Source organism: Phyllostomus hastatus, unplaced genomic scaffold, assembly GCF_019186645.2.
Source record: "Phyllostomus hastatus isolate PE091 unplaced genomic scaffold, TTU_PhHast_1.1 phas_scaffold_39, whole genome shotgun sequence".
In the NCBI taxonomy this organism is placed as follows: domain Eukaryota; kingdom Metazoa; phylum Chordata; class Mammalia; order Chiroptera; family Phyllostomidae; genus Phyllostomus; species Phyllostomus hastatus.
Window position 1 is genome coordinate 5,462,749 of NW_025334028.1, and position 25,953 is coordinate 5,488,701.

Here is a 25,953-nt window from a genome sequence, read left to right on the forward strand (position 1 = left end):
AATACAAAGAGTAATTTAATATTTTATAACTAAATATTTTAAATATTTAAGTAATAAAATTATTTTAGAACAGAATTCATGATGATGCCAAAACATTGAGGGGAACTTCTGTTCCTCATGTTCCACTGAAGCTTCAATTATGGGATTCACAGCAGGCCCCACCCTCCCATTAGCTCCTCAACTAAACCTTAAAAGACTCAGGTGGCTTTCCCAGAGCTACCTAAGCAACTGGAACCCAGCAGAAATTATGAGGATGCTGTGAGTTGTTAGGAAAGACTGGCAGTGCTCACCTTTCGCACATGAACCCATGCTCAATTACAAGACACAAACTTCTGGAACAGAAATAAACTTCTGGATAAGGAAGGCAGTGCTCTCCACTATATAATCAAGTTTTCTGAACTGAAAAACTGCTCTATATTGACTGACTGAACTTAGAATTTTTTTTGCATGTGTTGATCCTTTAGTCTGAAATCATTTTCCAAATCTTTCTGCCAAGTGAAGAAGCTAAGTGACAAGCAAACATCAATAACTCAAAAATGTGGCTGTGTTTTATAATGCCACATATGAATGTCTCAACATTTAAGTGTTTTCTTTGACTTTTATATATCTGCAGATTTTAGCTCATAATAAGAATCATATTATATCATATAAAATAAGTGATCAATCTTGTCCACTGGACAAAGGTCCATCCATCGCATGGCATCAGAAAAACTATATGGACTTTTCCCTTTCAATTTATTGAAACGCTATCCACCCAAAAATACATGGGAGTTTATTAAGATCTGCAAACTAACTGTAAACAAAAAAAAAACACCTATGCCATTTTAACACATGGAAAGAGACATAAGAACAGACAAATTCAAATTCTTAAATGTTAAAAGGAAAGGATGGTGAGAGAAGAGAGGCCTTCCTTCAGACAGGAGGATTGGGGATGGTCCCGTGAGGGGTGGTATATATGGCTTCCTACAGGAAAGATCAGAAGGAACCAGACCTGTGAATTGGGAGGGATAGCAAGTCAGGCAGAGGCAACAGGGAGACAAAGGTTTGTGGGGAGTGGGGTTGTGTTAAGTGAGTACATATTTGTTGATGTGAAATATCTAGTACACACACACATCTGGCGAACAGAGAGGAGCTGGAGATAAGAGCAAAGTCCTAAGACAGAGAACAGGATGGCAGACAATACAGGGGAAGACAGCTGTCCTGTGGGAGGTCAGATCAGCTTCTCCAGGTGTGAGGAAGAGGATGAGCACAAGCCCAGCTGGGTTTGTAAAGTTGGTGGTAGGAGCACAGGAAGATACTTCTATAATACTGCTTCCAATTTTTCAATGGAGTACGGAGTCAGCCAGTTAATGAATTACTAAGAGAATTAGCAATTATCAAAGGTAGGAAGAGACTATACTTCTCAAAGGGTTTAACTTAATTTCAATAAATATCAATATTGCTATTTCATCTTATAATTTGGGAATTACAGTTATTTGTTTTGTTTTTTTTATAAAATTTGCCATTTTAACTTTTTTTAAGATTTTATTTATTTATTTATTTATTTATTTATTTATTTAGGGGGGAAGGGAGGGAGATAGAGAGAGAGAGAGAAACATCAATGTGCGGTTGCTGGGGGTCATAGCCTGCAACCCAGGCATGTGCCCTGACTGGGAATCGAACCTGTGACACTTTGGTTCACAGCCCGCGCTCAATCCACTGAGCTACGCCAGCCAGGGCAAGGAATTACAGTTATTTGTAAAAAAAATAATTGCTTGCTCTCTTAATCTTATTGAGTCAGATTTGCTAAAATTAAAAACATTTCAAAGTAGTAACACATGCTTATTGTAAAAGAATGTAGTAACATAATACATGAAATGGAACCCAAAAACCCACCCCAAAGCATCCCCTTATATCAGCAGGAGTTTGCTGTGGAAACTTTATTTTCAGTATTTTAATTTCTTTATAATTTGTTCAGCTATTCAAGCTGATTTACAGTCTCCTTTCAGCCATAAGAGCAGAGGGAAAAAAAGAAAGAAAAAAAAATAACAGCTCTTAGAAATACAAACCCAATGAAAATACTATAGAGCATATATGTCCCAGCATCAGTGAGGGGGAAAAAGAACTTAATACAATTGATAATCACTAATTCTCTTAAAGTGCAAAACATTTATCAACCATTAGATAAAATGTTTCAGCACTTAAAACAGCAATTTTTCAGGACCATTATAGAACCATGTTGAAGGTAAATGGAAAAAATCCTGTGTAGTACTGATAAATTTTTTTTAAAAATGTACACCTACCTAGGTCATATCATTTCAAAACTGAAAGTGGCTTATGAGTGATACTATTTCTACAGGCAGGCTTCTGGAAATGAGTAGTGACAAGATACTGTAGGCTGAAAATGCTAATGCAATTTCTCAACCAGTATATTTTAAAGAATAAGCAGTTCTACTGCTCACTGAATGCAGAAATAAAGAAAAGAATTTAAAAAGCAAAATGACACGCTGATGGGTGGGAATAAACAGAGTTAGTGTATAAAGTATATATTCTTTTCATCATCAGATTCAGTCTCTCAGCTCACAACAAAAATCTTTAAGACTGCCTACAATAAAAATATAAAAAGGCACCTGAGGGTCACAGCTACAAATGAAAATGTATCGTTTTCCACAGTGCAAGCTCTACATCAAGCAAGAAAATCATCAGCTACTAACAGATTCCCAGGGCAGGTTAATCCACACACCAAAGATTTTTTTCACTCAATAGAATTTCTGACTCACTCCCCTGCTGTTTGCAAGCTTTTAACATCACAGGCCAAAGAAGCAATCACATGGCTAGGCATAAAGGAGCAAGACTGCGGAGTGCTCCCTTGCCCTGTATAACTCACTCCAAAAGCCATTCATTGCAGAAAGGGACCCAGAGGTTCAGCAAGTGGCCAACCAGTGCCTTTTTAAGAGTCAACTTTCTTAAAAGACATCCTTAGATTTAATCGTATTAAAATCACGTGTGCTTGCCAAAACCAAAATGAATATAAAAAATGGACACAGACACAGAGATTAAAACTAATGTCATTTCTGTCAGATTATGTTCTTCAGAAAAGAACCAGAGATAATTTTAAAAGATTAAATTTTATTCTAATTCTGATAAGATGCCATAGAAGCTAGAACCCAATTCTGAAAGGAGAACGAAGATGAAATACATTAGAAACAGGACAGGGATGACAATGAACCAGCCCAGCATACCAAATGTACTTCCAATAAGCAAGGAGGAAACAGTGGATTGGCCAAAAGGTCCGTTACATATTTCCATAAAATAAAAGACACATTTTTAATTTTCACCAATAACTTGATTAATTTAGATATACTGAATATGTCAACTACCTCCGCTATTGGCTTTTAGTGGGAAGAGGCCAGGATGCTGCTTAACATTCTCCAGTGCATAAGAGAGCCCCACAGCAAAGAACTGTTTGGCCAAAACGTCACTAGTACCAAGAAACTTCGCAAACCACACTGACACATTCGATCAGTCACAGTACCTTCTCCATACACTGCACACATCTTTTTTGTGTTTCAGTTGCATTTTTACCTTTATTGAAATAATATGCCAGAAATGTGTATTTCCTTCCATCTTCAACATTAAAATGGCTGCACAAAATTTACCAGTTTTGATGTTTTTATTTTAGAATGCACACTGACATGACAGAAGCCAAAATACAATCTAACAAAATTGTTTTGAATGAAGTCAAATGACAACTAAGCACTACTTGAGCCATCATATGGAAAAAACATAATGGACTTTTTGGCCAACCCAATATTATTTAAGGAACGAATCAGTTACTCAAGCCTATTGTTACCTAAGTAAAGATGGAAGGAAGGCACTGTGAAACAAGTGCCTACAACACTACCAGAAACGGGATCTGCAGTTTCGTCCGTGCCATGTTACTCATTTCCACACAGAGAGCCAGTATCTGCCAAACACGTATTATGCTCCCCTTTTGTACACAGGGAAAGTGAAGTCTGCAGGGCTTACACAAGCTGGATGAGGCCACACAGCCAGTGTATGAGGGCAGGTTTCCAGTCCCGGCACACATGCCCCGGGCTCACTCACACAGTGTGTCTTCACAGCTGAATTTACAAAAGGTTGAAATGCTGCTGGTTGCTCTCAGGAGGAAAGACTGCCCAAATCAGCCCTGCCAGTGGCTGGTAAGGCTCCCACTGAAATCAGCGTGTCGTTCTCAGAAGAATGTCCACCAGGGCCCCTACCTTCCAGTCCTATTCTTCATTTGATGTTTCTAGTCCACGGTTCTTTGATAGTAAAAGTAGAAATATGTAGGGCTTATGAAAAATAATGCATCACCTACATATGGGATGCTTTAATCATTATGTTTTAAAATTCAAATTAGTGTAAGACATGTGGCAGTCATATTATCAAGGATCAACAAAATAATCTCTGTAATCTCTTAATACAGATTATTACAGCCAGGTGACATGACAACTGTCTTTTAAAGGTCGTTTTGGTTTTATTTTTGGTGTTACTGTAAACATGACACATTTCTGATATAAAGAAAATCTCTGGCATTTTATAATAAAGCAGAATTTAATTTTAAAACAATCTTGATATTTTTAGTTTCTATACTTACTGTTGCTAGATTCTGCACAAGTTTTGCAAAAGTTTGCCAATTAGGAAATATTAACAAATACCCTTCCTTTTAATAAAAACTGCAGCATTTTAGAATTTAGAGGCAAGGGCACTTTATTTTTAACCAGATAACCCAAATAGTCATTTGGTTATTCAATGTCTGTGGGCTAAATAATTTAAAAATAAACAAACAAAACACATTACAGTTATGATCTGGCAGCACCAGAACTAACCTTACATCCCCTCAATGATGGCTGATGATACAACTGAAGCCCTGTTTGTTCCTGTGTCAAAACTTCGACAGCTTCTGCACAGTGTAGCAGGATAGCCTCACAGTCATTTCACCAGCCAGTCAGCAGCTGTTACAATCAGATTTCTGAAGAAGTCATCTTCTAATTTTTTAATTAAGAAAGTATGATAATTTCACATTCTAGAAACTATGTCATCTAGATGGTTCTAAATATCAGTGAAATGAGAATTTTTTTTAACTTACAAAAGGCTATTAAACCTTTGGGAAAGGAAAGGAATTTTCCCCTATGCAGGCAGATCAGAGGAAAAACCAACTGTGACAAGACATGTGAGAGCAGAAGCCATGGCCTAAACACCCCACACCACTCTTTCATCACACCACGGAAAACAGGCAAAACCTGGCGCCACAATGACTTACTGACTGTGAGGTACACCCAGGGAAAATCTGGGTAACTAAGTTCAAAATGTTTCTTCACTGCTATCTTTTTACTTGCATCCAAAATAGGCTCTACTTTTTAAAAATCCACTTTTGCCCTAGATCTTCAGAAATGAGGCCGTGATCAAACTATAACACAAAATAAAAAAACACTTTCATAGACATACCTTTCCCATGATTTGTGAATATACTCATCATATATTATGTGAATATTAGTTATAATACATATTTTCCAAACCTTAAAAAGTATCAGAATAATACATTTAGAAAAACTGTAGCAATATTTTACTTAAATGTTTTCCATTTATCTAACATTCAGCATTTTTTCATCCTAATAGAGGACTCAACAAACACAGGTGCATGTGAAAACAGACATACTCTCTACGCTAGCTATCTTCATTTCAGAAGTAATTAATAAGCAGGTCAGGAATGTTTTGTTCAGCATGAAAAAGGATAAAGCAAAAGCATCATGGCTAAAGAAAGTGACGAAAGTGAATAGAATGATAAGAAAAAAAGACACCGAAATCGCTCCTAAAAATCCTGGCTTTGAGACTCCAAGAGCTGACACTGAACAGTGGGGTGCAAAGGTTAAGGGTGTGGGGCAACATCCCACTTGAACTGTGCCTTCACCACACATGCCAGGGGGCTTTCCTCACAGGTTGCTTCCTTCAGCATAATCTGCATATTAGATGAAGTTTTTGTGTGACGGAAAGAAGTGTAGAACATGGATTTTTCTCTAAAGGTCAGGGCAATCGCTCCCCTACAACAGAGCTCACACTGAGGCTGGAACATTCCTAGCTCCTCCTTGCTATTTCTGCTAATTGGCTTCAGGCCTGTTCACCAAGACAAGGTAGTGAAAATGGCAGGCTCCCAATTAGCTTAACTTCCCTCAAGGTCCCTCTACTTTCTGGTCCTAAATTCTTCCAATCACATATTCTTAAAATCGCTGCCTCCTCTTTTGTGGAATTTACTAGTTGCAATAAACAGTGGGGATGTAAGAGCAAGTAAGCATATGATCCATTAATTGCCAACATTAAATTATAGTCTACACAAAGTCAGGGGAGTGGTAATCGTTAAAAAAAATTTGGATTTCTTAAAGCACTGTTAAACATCAGAATTAGGGGTTTTTATTGCTTTTACTGTTTCTTTGGTCTCCAAATCAAAATGTCAGAAGCATGAACACTTTTTCAAAGCAATACAACAACAACCCACTTATTTTTCAAGTCCTTTGTGCTTCTTCTGAGACCTCTCAGAAAACTGAGGGCACAAGACTGACCTAAGGAAAGGATGATCTTTGAAAGATCCACAGTCCTCTGCCTTCTGAGATGAACCTGGTATAGGAGTCAACTATACACCATTCTGAGCAAGGCGAACTACTCACTGGAAAGCAAGACTACTATTTTTGTAAAAAAATGTTGAACTTGACTCCGAGTGCTTCCTGGTACAGAGTTCTAATAAGATACATCACCTACCTTTGGTTATAGAGGTGTAACTTAGCAATATTCCAAAAGAATAATAGAAGATTCAATATTCCCTTATGTAGGACCAATCCCACAAAAAGAGAAAGACACATTCAGCTTCCAGAAGTGCCTGCCAACTCAGCATATTCTACACACTCTATTGTCCTTTTCATCCCTACTGTTTATTCACACTGGCAAAGCTGATGTGGTCATAATTGTCTTCAAAAAACAGACCAAACAGAGATAATGGGAGACAAGCACTCTAGTAGGAAATAGAGCAAAACCAAAACCATTGGAAGCATATAAACTCTAGGATTCTATTGACCTCCTTAGTCCAGATGGCACGAGGGAGACAGCCATCAGTTCTACCCTGGTGATCCCAAATCATACAGAGAGGGTTGATCTTTTTAACCATATAAAACATTCTTTAATCTATGTGATGTCATTCTCTTTATTATATTTTAATGGCAAAAGCTAACAAGAAAAAAAGCCAAGACATCAAGCTCTTTAAGTCAGATGACTCATAAGGAACAGTTACAAGAATAAATCCATAATTAAACAGGAAGAGCTGGAAGAGATTTCCAGTGTGTTCAGCCTAACTTATTAGATCATATCTGCCCAAATAACTGTGCTTACTTTTAGCCAAAGTTTTAACATGTATTTGATTAGTTTTTGCTGTTCTTGTCTAGTTAAACAGATTTCAGTCCAGTTAATTATCTTTCTTATGTGAACTTAGTGAGTGGATAATCATTCTTAAAATTAAGTCAAGGGCAAAGATGGCTTTAGGCTCAGAAATCATAGCTAATGTCATCTACATTAGACTATAAAGACTAAAGAAGTACTTATTTTTACAAAACTTATCATGCAACAAATACTTCAAATAACTTCAACAGAAACAAATCAAGACAGTCTTTAGGGATAAAAGTGTGTATGTGGCTTCTATATGCAATCACTTTGGCTTAAAAAAAGAAAGCATTTTATACAACTTTACAAAGAAAAACTATATTACTTCCTTAAAAAGAGATCTATAACCACAGCAGCTAGATAAAATTTTATTTTTAGAATATAATTAAATGTATATTTTTAAAGCTCTGAGCTGACAATTTTTTCTCCTAATCGTGAGATAAAAATGGTCACGTTCACATGTTTAGCTAACTGTGCTGTCCTCCTTGCTTTACCAAAGCCTAACTGCATTCAGTGATGAGCAGCTGTGTTTCAGGGAAGGGGAAGGGCCAGGGCCAGGGCCAGGACCAGGGCCACGTCTGCCCCCAGCTCCAGGAGGCCTGGCTCAAGTAGTCTAAACCCAGACTGGCACTCTTACTCCATCTGATTTAGACCTGGGCAGGCAAGTAATCTAATTCCCCTCATCAAAACAGGAGGAACGTCTGTTGGGGGGGTCTTGCTTTCAAAAAGTGCCACAAAGAAGCAAGGGGCACTGTTCCCCCTCCTCTGTGCAAGCCATGGTTGTTGGAGCTCCAGCAAGAAAGGATCAGCTCAAGAGCACGAAGCCAGGAGCCCTATAAAAAGGCTTTTGGGAGAGACAGAGAATCAAGATTCCCAGGGAGGCCTTCCCTTCCTCCAGACTTCTTAAGAATGAGTAACATTTCCTTTTGCAATCTAGATTTTCTGTCATCACCAGACCACTTTAACCAGGCATGATTCTAGGTCCTTGGCAAGTGTTGTATCACTTCATACAGCAACTATGGTGAAGCAGACTCTACGATCATCCCACTTGATAAATGAATACACTGAGGTATAGACAAGATTACCAATATGCCCAAATCTCATATCAAATATCATACGTGGTAAATAGGTAATAATCAGCTGGTCTCACTCCAGGCCCATACTAAACTATCTAAATCTTAAAAACATTTTCTTCAAAGTGATAATGAAATAACAGGAATTAATTTAAAAATACGTATTTTATTTTGAGAAAATTTTGTTTTCCCTAAGTAGGACTTCCATGGTTTAATTATTTAAAATAATTTCAATCATACAATGTTTTTGCATGCTAACATTTACTACAGAATAAAAATTAGTACATTTGCCTTACCAACACTGGTATCAAAGGTAAACTGTCCTTTTTAACAGTTTTATATTAGCAAAGCCCACATACCAAATTATTTTAGAAGGTTTATGCCATAAAACAGACTGAGGTTAATTAAGTAAAATGGAACTTCTTTCCATTAATATCATTAATCTAAACTGAAAACCAGCTAGTCTGTATCTGGTCAACATAATTATTAATATTTAAAAATTAATGAAACAGATAAACAAAAAAATTCTCTCACTGAGTACTCAGTCTCCTGCCCATGTGAACATTTTAAGAAAATAATTAAGTGATGAAACAACCAAATAAGGGAATTTTTAACATCAAAACTATTAAAACTGTAAAGAAAACACTGTGACCGACAATAAATAAGACTAAAAAAAAAACCCTGGAAGAATTTTATTTTTACACAACAAAATTTATGAGATGAATTCTTAGTCTTCATATGACGAGAACAATTCTGCAGGCAGCCCTCCTCCCCACGACAGGAGGCCATTGTTTACAACAAGCAGAAAGCAATTCCAATTTCATGAATTATAGGTGGCTCCCATGCAGAGAGAACTAAGCACTTCTACAAATGTATAAATCTAAAGCAGATCCTTAACATGTATGAAAGGATAAGTCCCCAAACTTGACAAATAATCTAAATTCTGAAACAACACTATAGCATATATTTCTCTCATAAAGTGAAGTCACATATAATAAAATTTTAATTTGCCTCTTCATATCTTTTGACTTACTACCTAAGCCAAAAGAACCCATAAGTAGCCTGGAAAGCCTACCTATAATCTGCATTATATACTCCAAATATCTATGCCTTGACCACATAACAAGCCCTGAGGTTGTGATGTTTCAGAATATACAGCAAATATTTATAACTGCATATAAGAGATCTGTATTCAAAATACTCTACATTAATTTTAGAGAGACTCTGACATAGAGCCTGTTACTTAACTAAAGTGTGTTAGAATAATTTACCTTTAATCATGATTGTAATGGAGGGGAAAATTCTGATGTGTGGGTTAGGAAGTTATATCAAAGACACGTATAAAAGAATTCATTTATGTTACCTGTTCTTGCTTCTCCAGCCACTTGTCCACCATAGGGTGACTAGCACTCAGAGATGAGCGAGCGTTGTCTCTCTGAAACTGATTAGACCAGTTACTGGTATCCCGGGGGAGACTTCTGTAGTTTTCATCTTTCTGTTCAAAAAGAAACGAAGTTTTCTTGTAAAAAAACAGACCTTGCAAATTAATGATGTACCTGGTTTGTCAAAAGTAGCAGAAAAATGATTGAACATATTTAAAATACTTTTAAAAGCTTATACAAAGTAGCTGACTGAGGACATTTCATGTAGATTAGACCTGAGAAATGGAACCATACACCAAGGATAAGGGAGTTGAACGACCTCAGCATCGAAGGCAGCACACGTGTGCGCACAGGAGACAAAGCGAGATGCTCTGCACTCCCTCCCCAACCCATCTCCCTGAGCCGGGTACATGCATATGTATTTCCAAGCAAAAGTTTTACTGGTGTGTTCTTCTTATTTCCAATCTTACAATAATATTGTTAGGTACTTTCTATAGTTTAACAAAAATGTACAAAATAAGGAAGACTAATGAATTTGGCTCCCTGTTTTAGATCTTTGTAGTTTTCTGACTTTGAGCAAGAGACATAAGATCCTCTGGGCTATTCCATTACCTAGTTCACAAGCTATTTTATTAGTAAGCCATAATTCAAATATTAAGAAAAAAATTAGTCTATCCCCATACATGGTACATAATAGACACATGACTGTTCACCCCAACATGCTTATGACAAGTGATATCTTTACATAAAAACCTTAGTAAATATTTATTTAAAATGTCCTAGAGCAACCACATGCTATTGGATGTTCCTTTTAAATAACAGCCTAAACAACTTTCCTTTCCTTTAAAACTTAACGTTCTAAAAATAAATGAGAAGGCTAGGATAAAAAGGGGAACTCAAACATTTCAATAACTAAATCTAAATAAATATTTCCTACAAGAACAAATGAAAAATGTTAACCTGGCTTCAATTCACTTATATTAATGCCCCACTTCAAGATAAGTAGCAAAACATTCTTCTTAGTAACTTTATTAAGGGTAAGCTGTCTGTACATCTTATATACAGGATCAAATCTTATTGTTCAATATTAAACCATGAGCAGTGAATATAAACATAGAAACAGAAAAGTGTAATACAATAGGCTTGCATTGTATAGGCCTTAGCAACAGACCAGGATAGTGTTTTTTTTTCCCACTCATGAGTTCCATCAGAGAATAAAACTTAAAAATGACTTGAAAGTCTTGGATATATGCTGTGATGTATGAAAAAAATTATATATGTATAGAAAATTTACACATATTTACCAGTATAAACTTTAGCATGGAATGTTTTAAGTTTTTTAATTAACCTACAGAAAATAAACTTTTAAAACTCAATAGTAGAATTAAACAATAGTGGCAAGTACTTTTTGCTAGAAAACAGTACATTTCTGGTCAGTGCAGCTGAAGAAACTGTGAGGGGAGATAACCACGAGGGAAGAGAGATGCTGATAAGATTCAGATGCACCTCCAGGCCAGAGACGAGGGACTGACCGTGTTCACGGAAATGTGGAAATAGTAAAATAAACAGAGGATGCGGACAATGTCTAAAGAAAGAGTAAAGCAAATGAAACAACTAAAGCTCATGTATCCCCAAATACTAAGAGCCTCTCCTTAAAATTTGAGCGAGATAACTTAAGAACAAAGCAAAACCATATGTTTCACATGAGGGCCCATAAATGTATTGACAAGAAATTCAAGTAAGTCATAAAAAGTGGATAATCTTACTAAAGACAGAACTTTAAGTGTCCATGAACAGAAGACACAAGTAGAATTTTTATGTCAAGGACCTTGGAGCTAACGACCACTGGCTGGGAGGCTGGCAATTCTATTCATTTTCTTCCTCTAAGGCGATTATAACACCAACTTTTTACTTTGGAAATAATAAAACACAAAGCATTAAAAATATATTCTGACTTAATAGAAACTGTATTTCAGAGAATCTAAGTGTCAGTAAATTAGGGGAAGATTGTCTTTTCAAAAAATGCCCAGTAGTAATAGTAGAATAATAAATAAAATCACCATTTTCAACTCCTAATGAAATAATTCATTCAGGCAAAGATAATCAATGAATGTTAAAATGTTTAAGTAAAAGGTTAATACTGAACTGAGTGTTTGCATAGTGACAAAATACCACTTGCAAAGAGAATGTCTTTACAATGAAGGGACTAGATATCACCAACCTCTCACTTTCCTTGGTGTAGAGAATCTAGCATGCTACTGGTACTCCCTGTGATTCCTTTTAGATTTCTGTCAATATTCCTCTTCCCATAAATGGCTCTAATTTTGACTCTGTATAATCTGTTTACTAGTGTCTCCCCAGACAAGCTCAAGAACATATCAAAGCCTCCTGCCAAACAACTTTGAGGCACAAGTCACCAACCCTAAATTTTCCTGAATTCATGATCCAAATTTGACAACAGGTTGTCCCAAAGATACCTGAAAATCAATAGACTCAAAATGAAACTCATCTATTAATTCTCGTACCCTTATGAGAAATATTCATATTCCTCTTCAATAACTTCCTGCCTCTCTAACCACATAGCTGCAAGGTCTTGGTAATCGCTGCTCTTTGTCAAGATTTTTTACTTGGCCATCAGGATCAACGTGTCTTTCTTCTGAAATTGCAACAGCCTTCTACGTGGACACTGGCTCAGCCTTACCTCTCCTACAGTGTTCTATGCCACTGTCTGCAGACTACTTTTCTAAATATATGTTAGATCACATCACATCTGGGACAACCACTATGGGTGGTGACCAGAGGAGACTGCAGACAAGTGTGCTTGGTGTGCCATGTGTCTCTTCACCTCCACTCATCATCTTTCTGAGCCTAGAAAACCCCAAAAACATTTCTTCTGTAAAACAAACATTTTTCAACCTCCATTTCAGAGGCTACTTTCTCTAAGAAGCATTCCCTGATTATCAATAGAACTAATAACGTCATACTTTTTGTTACCACACTATATTCTAATTTTATTTCTAATTATATTTCTAACTTATAATTTAGTTAATTTGTTAAATTGCTATTTCTACAATTACAGTGAAACCCAGGCAGAACATCAGCATTCACCTTTGCACTCAAGCACTTGCCTCAGTGGCCAGCGCAAAGGGCTTTTCTTGAATATATTTTCCATTTTCACATGGTTTCAGAATACCAACACTTTAAAAGAACACTTCAATGAGTTGTTTAAAAAATTGATAAGGGAATGCCTTAAAAAACATAAACATAAACTTCAGTGAAAATGCAGTAACAGAATTTTTAGATCTACACTAACAGATGTATACCACTGGTGTGTGCCTATTTCAATTGAATGTCTGTGGAAAATGTGATTATCTCCAATGAAGTCTAAAAAGCAGTGTGGAACAGTTTCAGTTACATCAATCAAGGCATGGGATTCATGCAGCAGGCCACCACAGGATAGTCACAGAAATGCAACAGGTGCCCATCGAAAGGTCTGTCCTGTGGTTGAACTCCACCTGAAGAACTCTCCAGTTTCATATTCTTAGAATCAATTCTGGGAAGTTGATTGAAAAGAATAATAAAATTGACATTAATTCTCATAACAAAAATGCTTTGCTAATTCAGCATTGGTATAGTAAAATCAATAATGAATTCATATATTAATTTATTTGTGACATGTGAAAAGTAAATTGCAATAATCTTCAGTCATTTTCAGGTAAGTGAAGAATTTTTAAAATATATTATTAATCACTATGCAAAATATACATTATTTTGTTGACAATATGATACACGTATTACCAGCCTCTCAGCCATGATCTTACTGACAATTCTGTCTGACATTTGGACCAAGTACATACAGACAGTAAAGTCCTATAAAGCTATGATCCTATATGTACGATATGAGTGCATCACTCAACATCATAACTTTAATATCTATGCCTTGATATGCCTAATATCTACTTCACAATACATGGTTTGATATTAACTGTTTCTAACTGAGATGTATACAATATGTTCTGTTTTTAATCTGGAAACATTTATTATAGTGTAAATGATTTTTTTAAATGCTAGTCTTCACTATGCCTATGTAAGGCTAAGCTACACCTTGCATGAATCAAATTTGAGTCAACTATTTTTAAAAAGTCAAAAGTTGTAGGTTAAATGTATTTACAAAACCTACATTTCACAAACTAAACAACAGAAAACCAAACCAACACATTTTTTTGCCATTAATATTTTTAAAACAAGTTGGAGCTGTATTTATAATAAATTGCAGGTTGTGGTTTTTAAATCAGTTTCATTCTGTAAAAAAATTAATGCCTCCAATTTGTATACTGGTAAACTTCAAAGTAAAACAAATCTTTCCCTTTAGACTTATAAAAGTTTCTCAGTAGTACCAATATGCAAAAATTCCTAAAGATTACATTTTTCTAGAAATGTGTCCATTTCACCTAGGTTTTCAAATTTCTTGGCATGTAGTTCCTCATAGTAATTTCTTACAATCCTTTGTATTTCTGGAGTATCAGTTGTAATCTCTCCTCTTTCATTTTTGACTGTGTTTATTTGGGTCCTCTCTCTTTTTCCCTTGATAAGTCAGTCTGCTTAAAGTTTGTCAATTTCGTTTATCTTTTCAAAGAACCAGCTCCTGGATTTATTGATCCTTAGAATTGTGCTTTTAGTCTCTATGTCATTTAATTCTGCTCTGATCTTGGTTATTTCCTTCCTTTTACTTTCTCTGGGCTATCTTTGTTTTTGTTCCTCGAGTTCTTGTAGATGTAGGGTTAGGATGTTTGCGTGAAACGTTTCTATCTTTTTTAGGTGGGCCTGTATTGCTATGAACTTCCCTCTTGGGACTGTATTTGCTGTGTCCCATAAGTTTTGGGCTGTTGGTGTTCATTTTCATTTGTTTCCAGAAATTTTGATGTCTTCCTTGATCTCATTCTTAATACATTCATTGTTTAATAGCATGCTATTCAATCTCCATGATTTTGAGTGTTTTTGACTATTTTCCTTGAGGTTGGTTTTTAGTTTTGTGACAAGACATAGCTGAACAGCAGCCATTCCCAGATAAGCAGTTATCTCAAGGTCGTATGCTAAGGCCCCGCTTTCTGCTTCTGTATGCCCGCTTTCAGCAGCTGCACTCCTTCCCTCTCCTCCTTCTGCCTTTGTAACAAGAATATAAGCAGCCCCAGCCTGAGCTTGGAGCCCAGAATTTGGAATCTGTCTCCCCTGGGTCCGCATGCGTGAATAAAACTCCCCTTCGCAAACCCCGAAGCAGTTTGAGTCATGTTTTCTGTAACATCTTGGTTCCCTGACTGGGAAATGACTCACGCAAGCAGGTTGTTGCCTCTGCTGAAGGCGGCCTTGGGGCGGCTGGTGGGGCCCGGCAGTGAAAAGGAGGTGCGTGCCCCAGTGATTTCGGGTCCTGGACATCCCAGGTTCCTCGGGCTCAGCCCCTGGACGGCTCTTCGACCCGGGCTGGTGGGGTGCGAACTGATGAGATCTGGGAAGGCGCTAATCTGGCAAGTGCCCCAGGGACCAGTGCCCAAGACCAGGCCCACCCTTGTGATGGAAGGAGGGACTGATCACCCCTCAGGCTGGAAGGCCCAGGCAGGGCTCCCACAGTTCGGGCGGTGGGAACGTGATAAGCTCTGTGTGCTTGTGTGAATGACTATGTTTGTTGCTCCATAGGTGGAAGCCTATGGAGTGTGAGTGAGCTCTAACCTGAAGTTCCTTGGTCTGTCATACGGCATAATGGCTGGGAGTTTAACCAGAATTCTACCTGGGCAGCCTTAGCCAAGACAGACCCGAGTCCCTCACTAGAGGATAGGCCAGGCGGGCAACCTGAGAGTCCCTTCCCTTGTCTGTCAGTGCCGATCAGGAGAATTCATCATGGTGGGGGAGGGGGTTCTGCCACAGTACTATATTGCATGTAAGTGGGAGATCGGACAGCAAGCCATGTGGGTGCGCCACCATTTTGGGTAAAATGGAGGACGAGCCCCATGAGTGCCTCACCGTGGAGGGTGGAGCATGCATGGTTGTTGTCATCTGAGATGATGGGTCATGTGAGAACCCCTCCATCTCGGAACTGGGCAAGGTGCCAGGCTAAGGGTTCCCTTCAGATCATGGGCTGTGTGCTGCTGCTGTGTCGGCACCGCATCAGTCTAGTTCTCTGTATAACTGGTTCTGATGGGAATGGCTCTGGTTCTGAAGGACATGAACTGAGGTCCAAGGGTGAGCATCTGACCTATAGGGTGTTTGCAGGGTCTGAGCTTCAGAAAACTGCAGGAAGTCCCTAAGAATCTAGGGACTTTTAGTGGACGGTACCTGCGGTGCCAGGGACTTTTGGCTGCCACATACTGAGTTTAAGTACCGAGTTTAAGTATAGTCCTTCCCAGTTTGGGAAAGGAACCAGGATTAAAAGAGAATGATGGTTAAATCTGGATGAGTAAAATTATGTGTAAAGGATATGAAAGTTTTAAACCTGGAGTAAAGGGAACCTCAACTACTTGTTTTCTGGTTTTATGGGAAAAGAGCAAATTTCTTACACTGGTGGTGTTTCTGATCAGAAACCCTCTGTACTTGAAGACCTGTTTAAGGTCACCTGTAAGACCTAAGAAAGGTCGCCTATAACTGGTTGGGGAGAATGCCTTTGCCACTCGAGACCCAGGAAGGGTCATTTGGGGCTGATGAGTGCTTCAGCCAGAGGCAAAGCAGCATGTCTCTGCCAAAAGGCCGGGCCTGAAGGAGCACGTCTCTGCGAGGCACCGATGGACGCATTGGTGCAAGAGAATGCCCCTACCTGTGTATTGTTCTGGAACTCTGTGTTTTGGATTTTGCTCTGTATCTGCTCTGAAAAGGAAATTGAGGATTCCAGGGAAGGTTGAAACTTTACACTCTGTAGGAAAGTAAATGATAAAGTATAAGATATGTAAATGAAGAAGGTCTGTGGGAAACTGTAAAAATAAATGGAAAAGTAAAAGTTTTAGGAAGAAATTATGTGGTGTTAGTAATTGAAGGTATAAGGCATGGAGATGCAATCTTGGTGGATATCAGAAGATGTATGAAAGAAAGAACAGAGGGTCTGTGAATGTTGAAGAATGTCTGGAAGTGGTTTTGAGAAGCCCAGTGGATATCAGGAGGGAAAAGATTTTCCTTTAGGCTTGTATTTTTCTCCCTACCTGATCCCTCCAGAATTTGGCATTCTGAAGTAGAGTGAAAACATAAGATTTCTTTGCATAAGACCAATAAGACCAGTAGTTAATAGTGGTTTTGTTATCCAAGACTTTGAATGGAATGTCACGCCTGAAGGGGGCATGTATGGGTTCTGGTCGTTACCAGAAAACCCTGAGGAACTAGGATTGACTTGCAAAGCTAGTGTAAGCCCACGAAAAAAGCCTGGTACCTTGGTTGGTTGTGTGGTTCATGGCAGTCTTTCCAGGGAAGGAATGAAGGTTGCTTTCATAAAAGATGGCCAAAAAGGAACCTGTAGGCACAATGGAAGCCTCTAGGATTTGAGTGACACAACTAGTACAGGCGGAGCCAGATGGCGGATGTGTGGCTCTGTTTCTGTGCCCCGAGGGGTGGACTGGGAAGTCAATCTAAAGGTTCCCTGTGTGAGTTCCAGCAAAGCAGACTTAAAGACCATACGGGATCCAGGCTGCTCTTGGTGTGTTTATGCAAACGAACAGTCAAAATGAAAAGTAGGACTCAAAGTAGTCCCTTTAATAACAGTGAGGGTGATCTTAAGGAGAAAAACTGTGGTTCAAGGAAAATCATAATGCTCAGTATTGGACATCAGATGGCGCAGCTAACTATTTTGAAAGTTTCTTTTCATTTGAAAGTTGAAACTGGTTTTGTAATATCATCAAAGATGTACAATTTATAGGTACGGAGGACCTGTCAAATTGCTATTGCTAGATGTCATTGCAGGAAGGACCTTGCAACTGAACGTCTTCCCAAAAGACAGTCTCACAGGCACAGAGACTGGTTTGGGGACTAGTGTGTGAATTAACCTGTGTGTTCTTCTGTTTTCATAGGACGTATGCCTGTGACTTCATTACCTGAGTGATTGGTTGCAATATAGGCGCCACTTAAGGAGCCCATTTTTCATCATCGCCCCCTGAAACTCAATGGTTTGGCTGAACTAAGTGGTTGGGTTGGTGAGCAATTCGGGCGATCTGTGGGCTTCACTTTAGAACTGATTTTCCCTTTTCTGTCTTGATGGCTTGGACAGGAAGGGTTCAGATATCAGAAAGGAGGGAAATCCTAATATATTCCCCTCAGCCTGAGTGAAGTTTAATGGGCCACAAGAGTTTTGGATAGGTGTAGCATGCCTTGTACACCTTCCTCCAGATAAGCCATTCTTAACTTAAGTTCCTGACTTTGCTGTTTAGTGGTTATGATTTAATTGTGCCTTCCAACTCTTTCCAAATGTGTCATCTCCAGAATATGACCAGGATGCCAACAGTCCAGTAATGCCAGCCTTTGGACACCAAGCTTGCGACTTCCTGATGACAGCCAACTGACCAGGATTCTGTAAGGAAGACAGGGAGTCCTTCCTGGTCAGAGCGGGACTCCCTCTGTGCTGCACGCCCCCTCCCTTTCAGGGCACCCCTGACCCACAGGTAGGTAGGATGATGTCCATGTCCAGCCAGAAGTAGTTACAAGAAGATGAGACCTTCGTCCATTGTCCTTTAAAAGAATTTAAAGTGGGGGTATATCTGAAAGGAGGAATTGTTACAGGGTGCAGCCAAGAGGGGGGACCCTGAATAGGCATTTGGAGTGGGGTCCAGAACTCAAGGTGTCCAGGAGATTTTAAGATGTCTTCACCCCTTCCCCTACAGGTGTGAGCTGGGGGAAGGGACACACGGACCAAGAACATGCAGGGCTATTTTGTATAGCAACTGCTTTACAGCTAATCCATGGCATAGTCATTTGACATACCTATAGCCTTCGGCTGGTCACTTAGATATGCTGAATAGCTGTGGCCATGCTCTGGGCCAGGGAGATGAAAAAAGACTCCCACCGCCCAAGATGTGACTGGGAGGCAGGTCCCCCAAGTTACAGTGCCTGCATGGGAGCTCAGAGAAGACTGGCTCCCTGTGGCATCTTCTAGCCAACACGTTTTCGCCTTCAAATGGGAAGACACGCACACTGAGGTCAAGACTCCATTGACCTGGACTAGACTGCCTCAGAGGTTAAAAAACTCTCCAACCTTATTTGGGGAAGCCCTAGCAGGAGACCTGAAACCCCTCACTGAGGGGGGCTTGACCTGACCATTCTGCAGTACATGGACAACCTCCTCCTGGTGGCCCCATCCCGGGAATGGTGCTGGGAGGGAATGTACACGCTGCTGAAGCACCTGGCTGAATTATTTTACTGAAGTCAAGCCTAGCCAAGGGTTAAAATACCTCCTGGTAATCATGTGCACCTTCTCTAGATGGGTTGAGGCTTTCCCCACCAAGATGGAGAAAAGCTAAGAGGTCACCCGAGCCCTCCTGAGAGAGGTCATTCCAAAGTACGGATTGCCTCTGACCACTGGAAGTGACAATGGGCCAGCCTTTGTCTCACAAATAGTACAAGAAACAGCCATGCTTCTGAACATCGTGGAAACTACACACTGCCTATTGACCCCAGAGTTCTGGGAAGGTAGAGCGAATGAACTGGACTCTTAAAGAAACCTTAGCTAAATTTTACCAGGAAACTGGACTGCCCTGGATGGACTTGCTGCTGCTAGCATTGCTTAGGGTTAGAAACGCCCCTAACCCCTGAGGATATACTCCATATGAGTCGTTTTTGGGAGACCTCCCCCAATTCTCAGTATACAAAAAGGGGGACTCCAGTTGCAAGGTGAATTAGGACAGACAAAATATCTTCAGAAGCTAGGGGAAACATTAGGAAAAATAAACGGGGCTGGTTTGGGCCAGGGACCCCCACCCTGAGGTGGGGGCCAGCACACTCCTTTAAACCAGGAAGTTGCGTATGGGTAAAAGATTGGAAAAAAAACCACTCCAACCCGTGTGGACCAGGCCACACTTGGTATTACTAACCACCCCAACTGCCCTTAAAGTTGCAGGAATCACCCCTTGGGTCTAATACAGCCGGGCCAAAGCAGCAGCAGATCCTGAGAACCCAGGGACTAGGCCTGCACCTAGAATACCCACGCTGAGGCTCCGGGGGCCGCCAACCAGTAGAGAAGACACCAAGGAATGGACCATTGTTCCACAGGGTACCTGACTTTGATTGGCACCTTCACAGAAGCATTGGGAATTGGACTAGTGACTGTGGCCTCTGCGGAATGGAATCCCGTCGAGCAGATTGCCCTAGGAATAATTTATCTCTTTTTGGTCTCTGCTTTTGGGTTTATTGTATGCTTCGCTTGACAAATGTGACCCCTGTCTCAGCCCCAGCCTGCAAATGTAATACCCCTGGACACAGGATTATGCTCAGTGGTAGAGTAGTCTCTCACTATCTCCCAGGGTCAGCTTTCAGCTCCTCCACTGACATGCCATCGGGTTGCGTTCGGCCACAGCAATCCCCTCTGCACATGGGGAGGGAAGGTATACCAGACTGGAGTGATATCCAGGACCATAGGATATCAGACCCAGAGGTGTCAGGCATATGGGACCCTGCATCCTCTAGAACTTGGTCAAACACCTGGAGGCCACGGTGACTCATAGGGCAGCTGCCAAAGTGTTAGCTCTCCAGCGGTACCAACACCAGTATCAGCAGTTGCAACCCTCCCAGCACCTCAGCTGTATAGCCAAGTATATGGTGATGCTAAAGGGGTAAAAGCACCTTATAGCATCAAAAGGGGGGACTGTGGCAGGACATAGCTGAACAGCAGCCATTCCCAGATAAGCAGTTATTTCAAGGTCGTACGCTAACCTCCGCTTTCTGCTTCTGTATGCCCGCTTTCAGCAGCTGCACTCTTTCCCCCTCCTCCTTCTGCCTTTGTAACAAGAATATAAGCAGCCCCAGCCTGAGCTTGGAGCCCAGAATTTGGAATCTGTCTCCTCTGGGTCTGCATGCATGAATAAAACTCCCCTTTGCAAACCCCAAAGCAGTTTAAGTCATCTTTTCCATAACAGTTTCGGGCCCTTGTAGTCTGAGAAAATGCTTGATATGATTTCAGTTTTCTTGAATTTGTTGAGGCTTGTTTTGTGTCCTACCATGTGGTCTATCTTTGAAAATGTACCATGTGCATTTGACCAATTTTTCCCCCTAACTTTATTCCTCCACCTTTGAGGCTGACCCACTCAGCTTTGCTGCTAGATGGGAAACTTTTCTTCTTACCAGAAAAAAACAGATGTTCCTGCCTTGAGCAGGAATTTTTCTTATCATCTAAAAATATACTGCCACATCATCAGGGGCCAAAAGCTACCCAGGCTGAGAAATGCATATTAATTCACTTCTCCCTGGTAACAGTACCCTGGGTGTGGAGTAAATTTCTTCCACTGATAGAAAAATAACTGTCCTCTCACCTCCTAACATCCCCCAAGCCAATTGTAATTCAATAAAATCACACAGAACCCACCAATGCCTTGGGAGAGAAGCTTATTCCTGGCATGCTAAGCTGCAACTCCAAGGCTTTTCTCTCTCCAAAACTCCTATTTATCTGATGGTCAGATTTCTTGGCAAGCTCACACTCCTATGTTGCAGAGATATATTTAGAATATTTCATGAACATTACAGGAGTAATTCATATTTCTATGTTAACATACGAAATCCAGCTATGCTTTCACTTTGTTTCAATGCAAAAATTCCAAACACATTTTTTAACAAAATCATTAGGAATTGTGCCATATTCTAAAATACAAAATATTCAATTCATATAAATTTCACTTTTACCCTTCTATACATACTATACTTTCAAATATTCCAATGAGGTTTTCAGATTTTAAATTCACAGTATATTTCAATCTTCAATTGTAGCAAAAGAGAATCCCCACAAAAAAAACAAAAATACATTTTCAGGATGTGTAACTGAAACTATGAGGCTAAAGTGAAATTAATAACTATGGCTCATTTTAATTACATGAAGCTTGCTAAAATCATCAGTAATCATATTGCTGATAGAAGCAGCAGACCCATTCCCCTCTCTGGGGCCTGAGTTTTGTACCTCCTGATGGCTACACCAGAGCATGAATTTGGAAGCAATGCCAAGGCAAAAGCTTAGAAGAAGATAACAGCCATTAATGTTTTGTAAATAGGACTATTGTCAATGTACTTTCCTGATCTTCAAATCACCCATTAAATAATAATTGAGAACAAGAGGGAGAGAGATAGAAACTGAGACAGAGACAAGGAGGAGGGATGATAAATCAACTCCCGCAAAACAAATGAGGTTTGATAACCAAGTTGTAAACAAAGGCAGAGTTTGACAGTTCCTATTCTTTAACCCAGTGCCTATGGAGACATTTTTTAAAAAATAAACAAACACACAGGATTCTACTCCAAACACAGTATTTATCATCACTTATCCTACACACATGGCTATTTTGATGTAATGACCTAAAAAGCATTATTTAAAATCCATGGTGGCCAATGTGCTACATGTAATTCCTGATGTTACTGATCTGAGGGCATGCAATTTCCACATTGGCTGTAACTCCTGTTCGTAAATAAGTACAAATACTGGCACATGTATGCATCTCATTTTCTTTCTTCATATTTGCTTTACTCCACTTTTTTAAAATATATTTTATTGATTATGCTATTACAGTTGTCCCATTACAACCCCCTTCATTCCCCTCCACCCTGCATACCCTCTCCCACCTACATTCTCCCCCTTAAGTTCATGTCCATGTGTCATAAGTTCTTTAGCTTCTACATTTCCCATACTAGTACTTGCCCTCCCCCTGTCTATTTTCTACCTACCATCTATGCTACTTATTCTCCGAAACTTTTTCCCCTCTCTCCTCCTCCTCCCACTCCCCTGTTGCTAACCCTCCATGTGATATCCATTTCTGTGGCTCTGTTCCTGTTCTAGTTGTTTGCTTAGTTTGTTTTTGTTTAAGGTGTGGTTGTTAATAATTGTGAGTTTGCTGTCATTTTACTATACATGTTTTTTATCTTCTTTTTCTTAGATAAGTCCCTTTAACATTTCATATAATAAGGGCTTGGTGATGAACTCCTTTAACTTGGCCTTATCTGGGAAGCACTTTATCTGCCCTTCCATTCTAAATGAAAGCTTTGCTGGATAGAGCAATCTGGGATGTAGGTCCTTGCCTTTCATGACTTGGAATATTTCTTTCCAGCCCCTTCTTGCCTGCAAGGTCTCTTTGGAGAAATCAGCTGACAGTCTTATGGGAACTCCTTTGTAGGTAACTGCTTCTCTCTTGCTACTTCTAGGATTTTCTCCTTCATTTTAACCTTGGGTAATGTAATTATGATGGCCTTGGTGTGTTCCTCCTTGTGTCCAACTTCTTTGGGACTCTCTGAGCTTCTTGGACTTCTTGGAAGTCTATTTTCTTTGCCAGATTGGGGAAGTTCTCCTTTATTATTTGTTCAAATAACTCTTCCACTTGTTGCTCTTCCTCTTCCCCTTCTGATACCCCTATAATTTGGATGTTGGAATGTTTAAAGATGTCCTGGAGGTTCCTAAGCCTCTCCTCATTTTTTTGAATTCTTGTTTCTTCATTCTTTTCTGTTTGGTTGTTTGTTTCTTCCTTCTGATCCACTCCATTGATCTGAGTCCCAGTTTTCTTCCCATCAATGTTGGTTCCCTGTGCATTTTCCTTCATTTCACTTAGCGTAGCCTTCATCTTTTCATCTAATTTGTGGCCAAATTCAACCAATTCTGTGAGCATCCCAATCACCAGTGCTTTGAACTATGTGTCTGATAGGTTGGCTATCTCTTGGTCGCTTAGTTGTATTTGCTGTGGTTTGATCTGTTCTTCCATTTGGTCTCGCCTGTTACGTATGAGGGGTGGAGACTTAGGTGTTCACCAGGGCAGGACAACCCAGTAGCTGGGTTGTGATACTGTATGTGGGGGTGGGGTCCAAGAGGGAACAATGGCACTTGTTCAACTCTCTGTTGGACTTTAGTCCCTTTCACCACTTCCCCCAAGCAAACTGGGCCTTTCTGGTGCTAATTCTCATGTGGGTGGGCTTGTGTACTTTCTAGGACCCTGTGGGTCTCTCCAACAAACTCTCCTGTGAGGCTGGGAGTCTCTCCCTGCACCTCAACCCCCACAGGTGTCTTTAATCAGTACCTCAAGGCTCTATTTCCCAGAGCTGGGGTCCTGGGTTTTGCACAGTGCTCCACAATCACTGTCTTGATGGGTCTGCTGGTTGCCACCCCACACCCAGGGTCTGCCAGCAGCCGCCTGCGTGCCCAGGGTCTGCCCGCTGTGGTCTTGTGTGCCTGGAATGCTTTACATGTCCGGTTCCACCAGTCTTTGTGCCGCGATCCCTCTCTGCCCAGCTGCCCGACTCCACCCCTCCTACTGGTCTGGATGAATGTGTCTATTTTAACTCCTTGGTTGTTGGACTTCCATACAGTTACTCTTCTGTCAGTTCTGGTTGTTATTCTATTTCTAAATTGTTGTTGTCCCTACCTTGGTTGTGTGAGTAGGCACAGTGTGTCTACCCATGCCTCCATCTTGGCTGTAAGTCCCACTTTCTCAATCATTATTAATAAAAAGGGTGGAAGAGACAAAGGAAAGAGTGTGTATTTATAAAATTTGTTCATACTCTTTTTTTTTAAAGATTTTATTTATTTTTAGACAGAGGGGAAGGGAGGGAGGGAGGGAAGAATCAATGTGTGGCTGCCTGTTGCATACCCCCTACTGGGGACCTGGCCCACAACCTGGGCATGTGTCCTGACTTGGAATCAAACTGGCAACCCCTTGGTTCTCAAGCTGGCACTCAATCCACTGAGTCACACCAGCCAGGGCTATTCATACTTCTGAGCAAAACTAAAACAAGACAAAGAGAAAATTCTAACATCCATACATTTTTATTAAAACAATATTTTGTCTAATAGACAAAAAGTATGACAGAAAGTATGAGAGAATTTGCAATGAGACACCAATTACACCCATTTTTTTAATTTTTAAAAAACTGTAACTTTTTAAAATTTTTTAGATGAAAGTGTAAAATCCTGATATTGTGAATGCCAAAACATTTATTATAGTAGCTCTGTATCTCAAATTTCATAAAAAATAAATATTTTATTTTTAAAACTCTATTTTAATCTTCTTTATAAAGTGAAGTTTTGAGTGGAAATTAGTAGCAAAAATTAAAAATAATTTACCCAAGCAAATTTTCTTTTTATTAATATACAAAATCTCCTACCAAGTACACCAAATTTTGTTGTTTGGGTTTTTTTTTTCCTTTGAAATGGGCACATAGTTCTTAAAACTCATTCTGGACTGAAAAATCTGAACTAATGTCTTTTCCAGTCTTTATGATATATGCTCAATATCTTCCAGATCACAGAGCTATATTAGATCAGTGGAAAACTCACAAATGTTCAATATGCCAGAAAAAATTCATGTTTACTCTAATACAGAGGTACATGTTTGAGAATTATGATTAATTTTGCAAGTAAGTTTCCTGTCACACAGCAAATCTTTCAGGTTGATATGCTGACAAAACCAGAAGCATAATATTTTAGTTTTGTCTCACAACCTACAACTGGCCAGAACCATGTTTAACAGTGTTAATATCAAATGGGAAATCCCAAGTACATGGACCACACTGCGTCAGAAACATAAAGGAATCTGATGCAAAGAAGAGCTGGGCCCTGGTTGATATGGATCACTGGTAGGAGTGTCATCCCATAACCAAGGGTTTGTGGGTTTGATTTCCGATCATGGCACATGCCTAGGTTACAGGTTCATCCCTGGTCCTGGTGCAGGTGTGTGCAACCCCCAGTGCAGATCCCTGGTTAGGGTGCCTACAAAGACAACCAATCAATACTTCTCTCACACTGATGTTTCTCTTTCTCCCTTCCTCTCTCCTTTCCCTTCTCTCTCTCTTTCTCTCTCTTCCTCCCTCCCTCCCTCTCTCTCTTTCTCTCCCCCTGCCCTTTCAAAAAGCAA

At 39.7% G+C, this 25,953-nt stretch overlaps 1 protein-coding gene across 16 annotated transcripts in view; it reads right to left on the minus strand.

The window, feature by feature from the left end:
- The window catches only part of PARD3 (par-3 family cell polarity regulator), a 686,648-nt gene that overhangs the window by 359,830 nt on the left and 300,865 nt on the right, over nt 1-25,953 (minus strand). For all 16 annotated transcript variants that reach the window (XM_045819999.1, XM_045819993.1, XM_045819992.1 and 13 more), the window contains one exon: nt 9,883-10,014. In XM_045819999.1, coding sequence (XP_045675955.1) covers nt 9,883-10,014 — 132 coding nt within the window. The remainder of the gene's footprint in view (nt 1-9,882; nt 10,015-25,953) is intronic.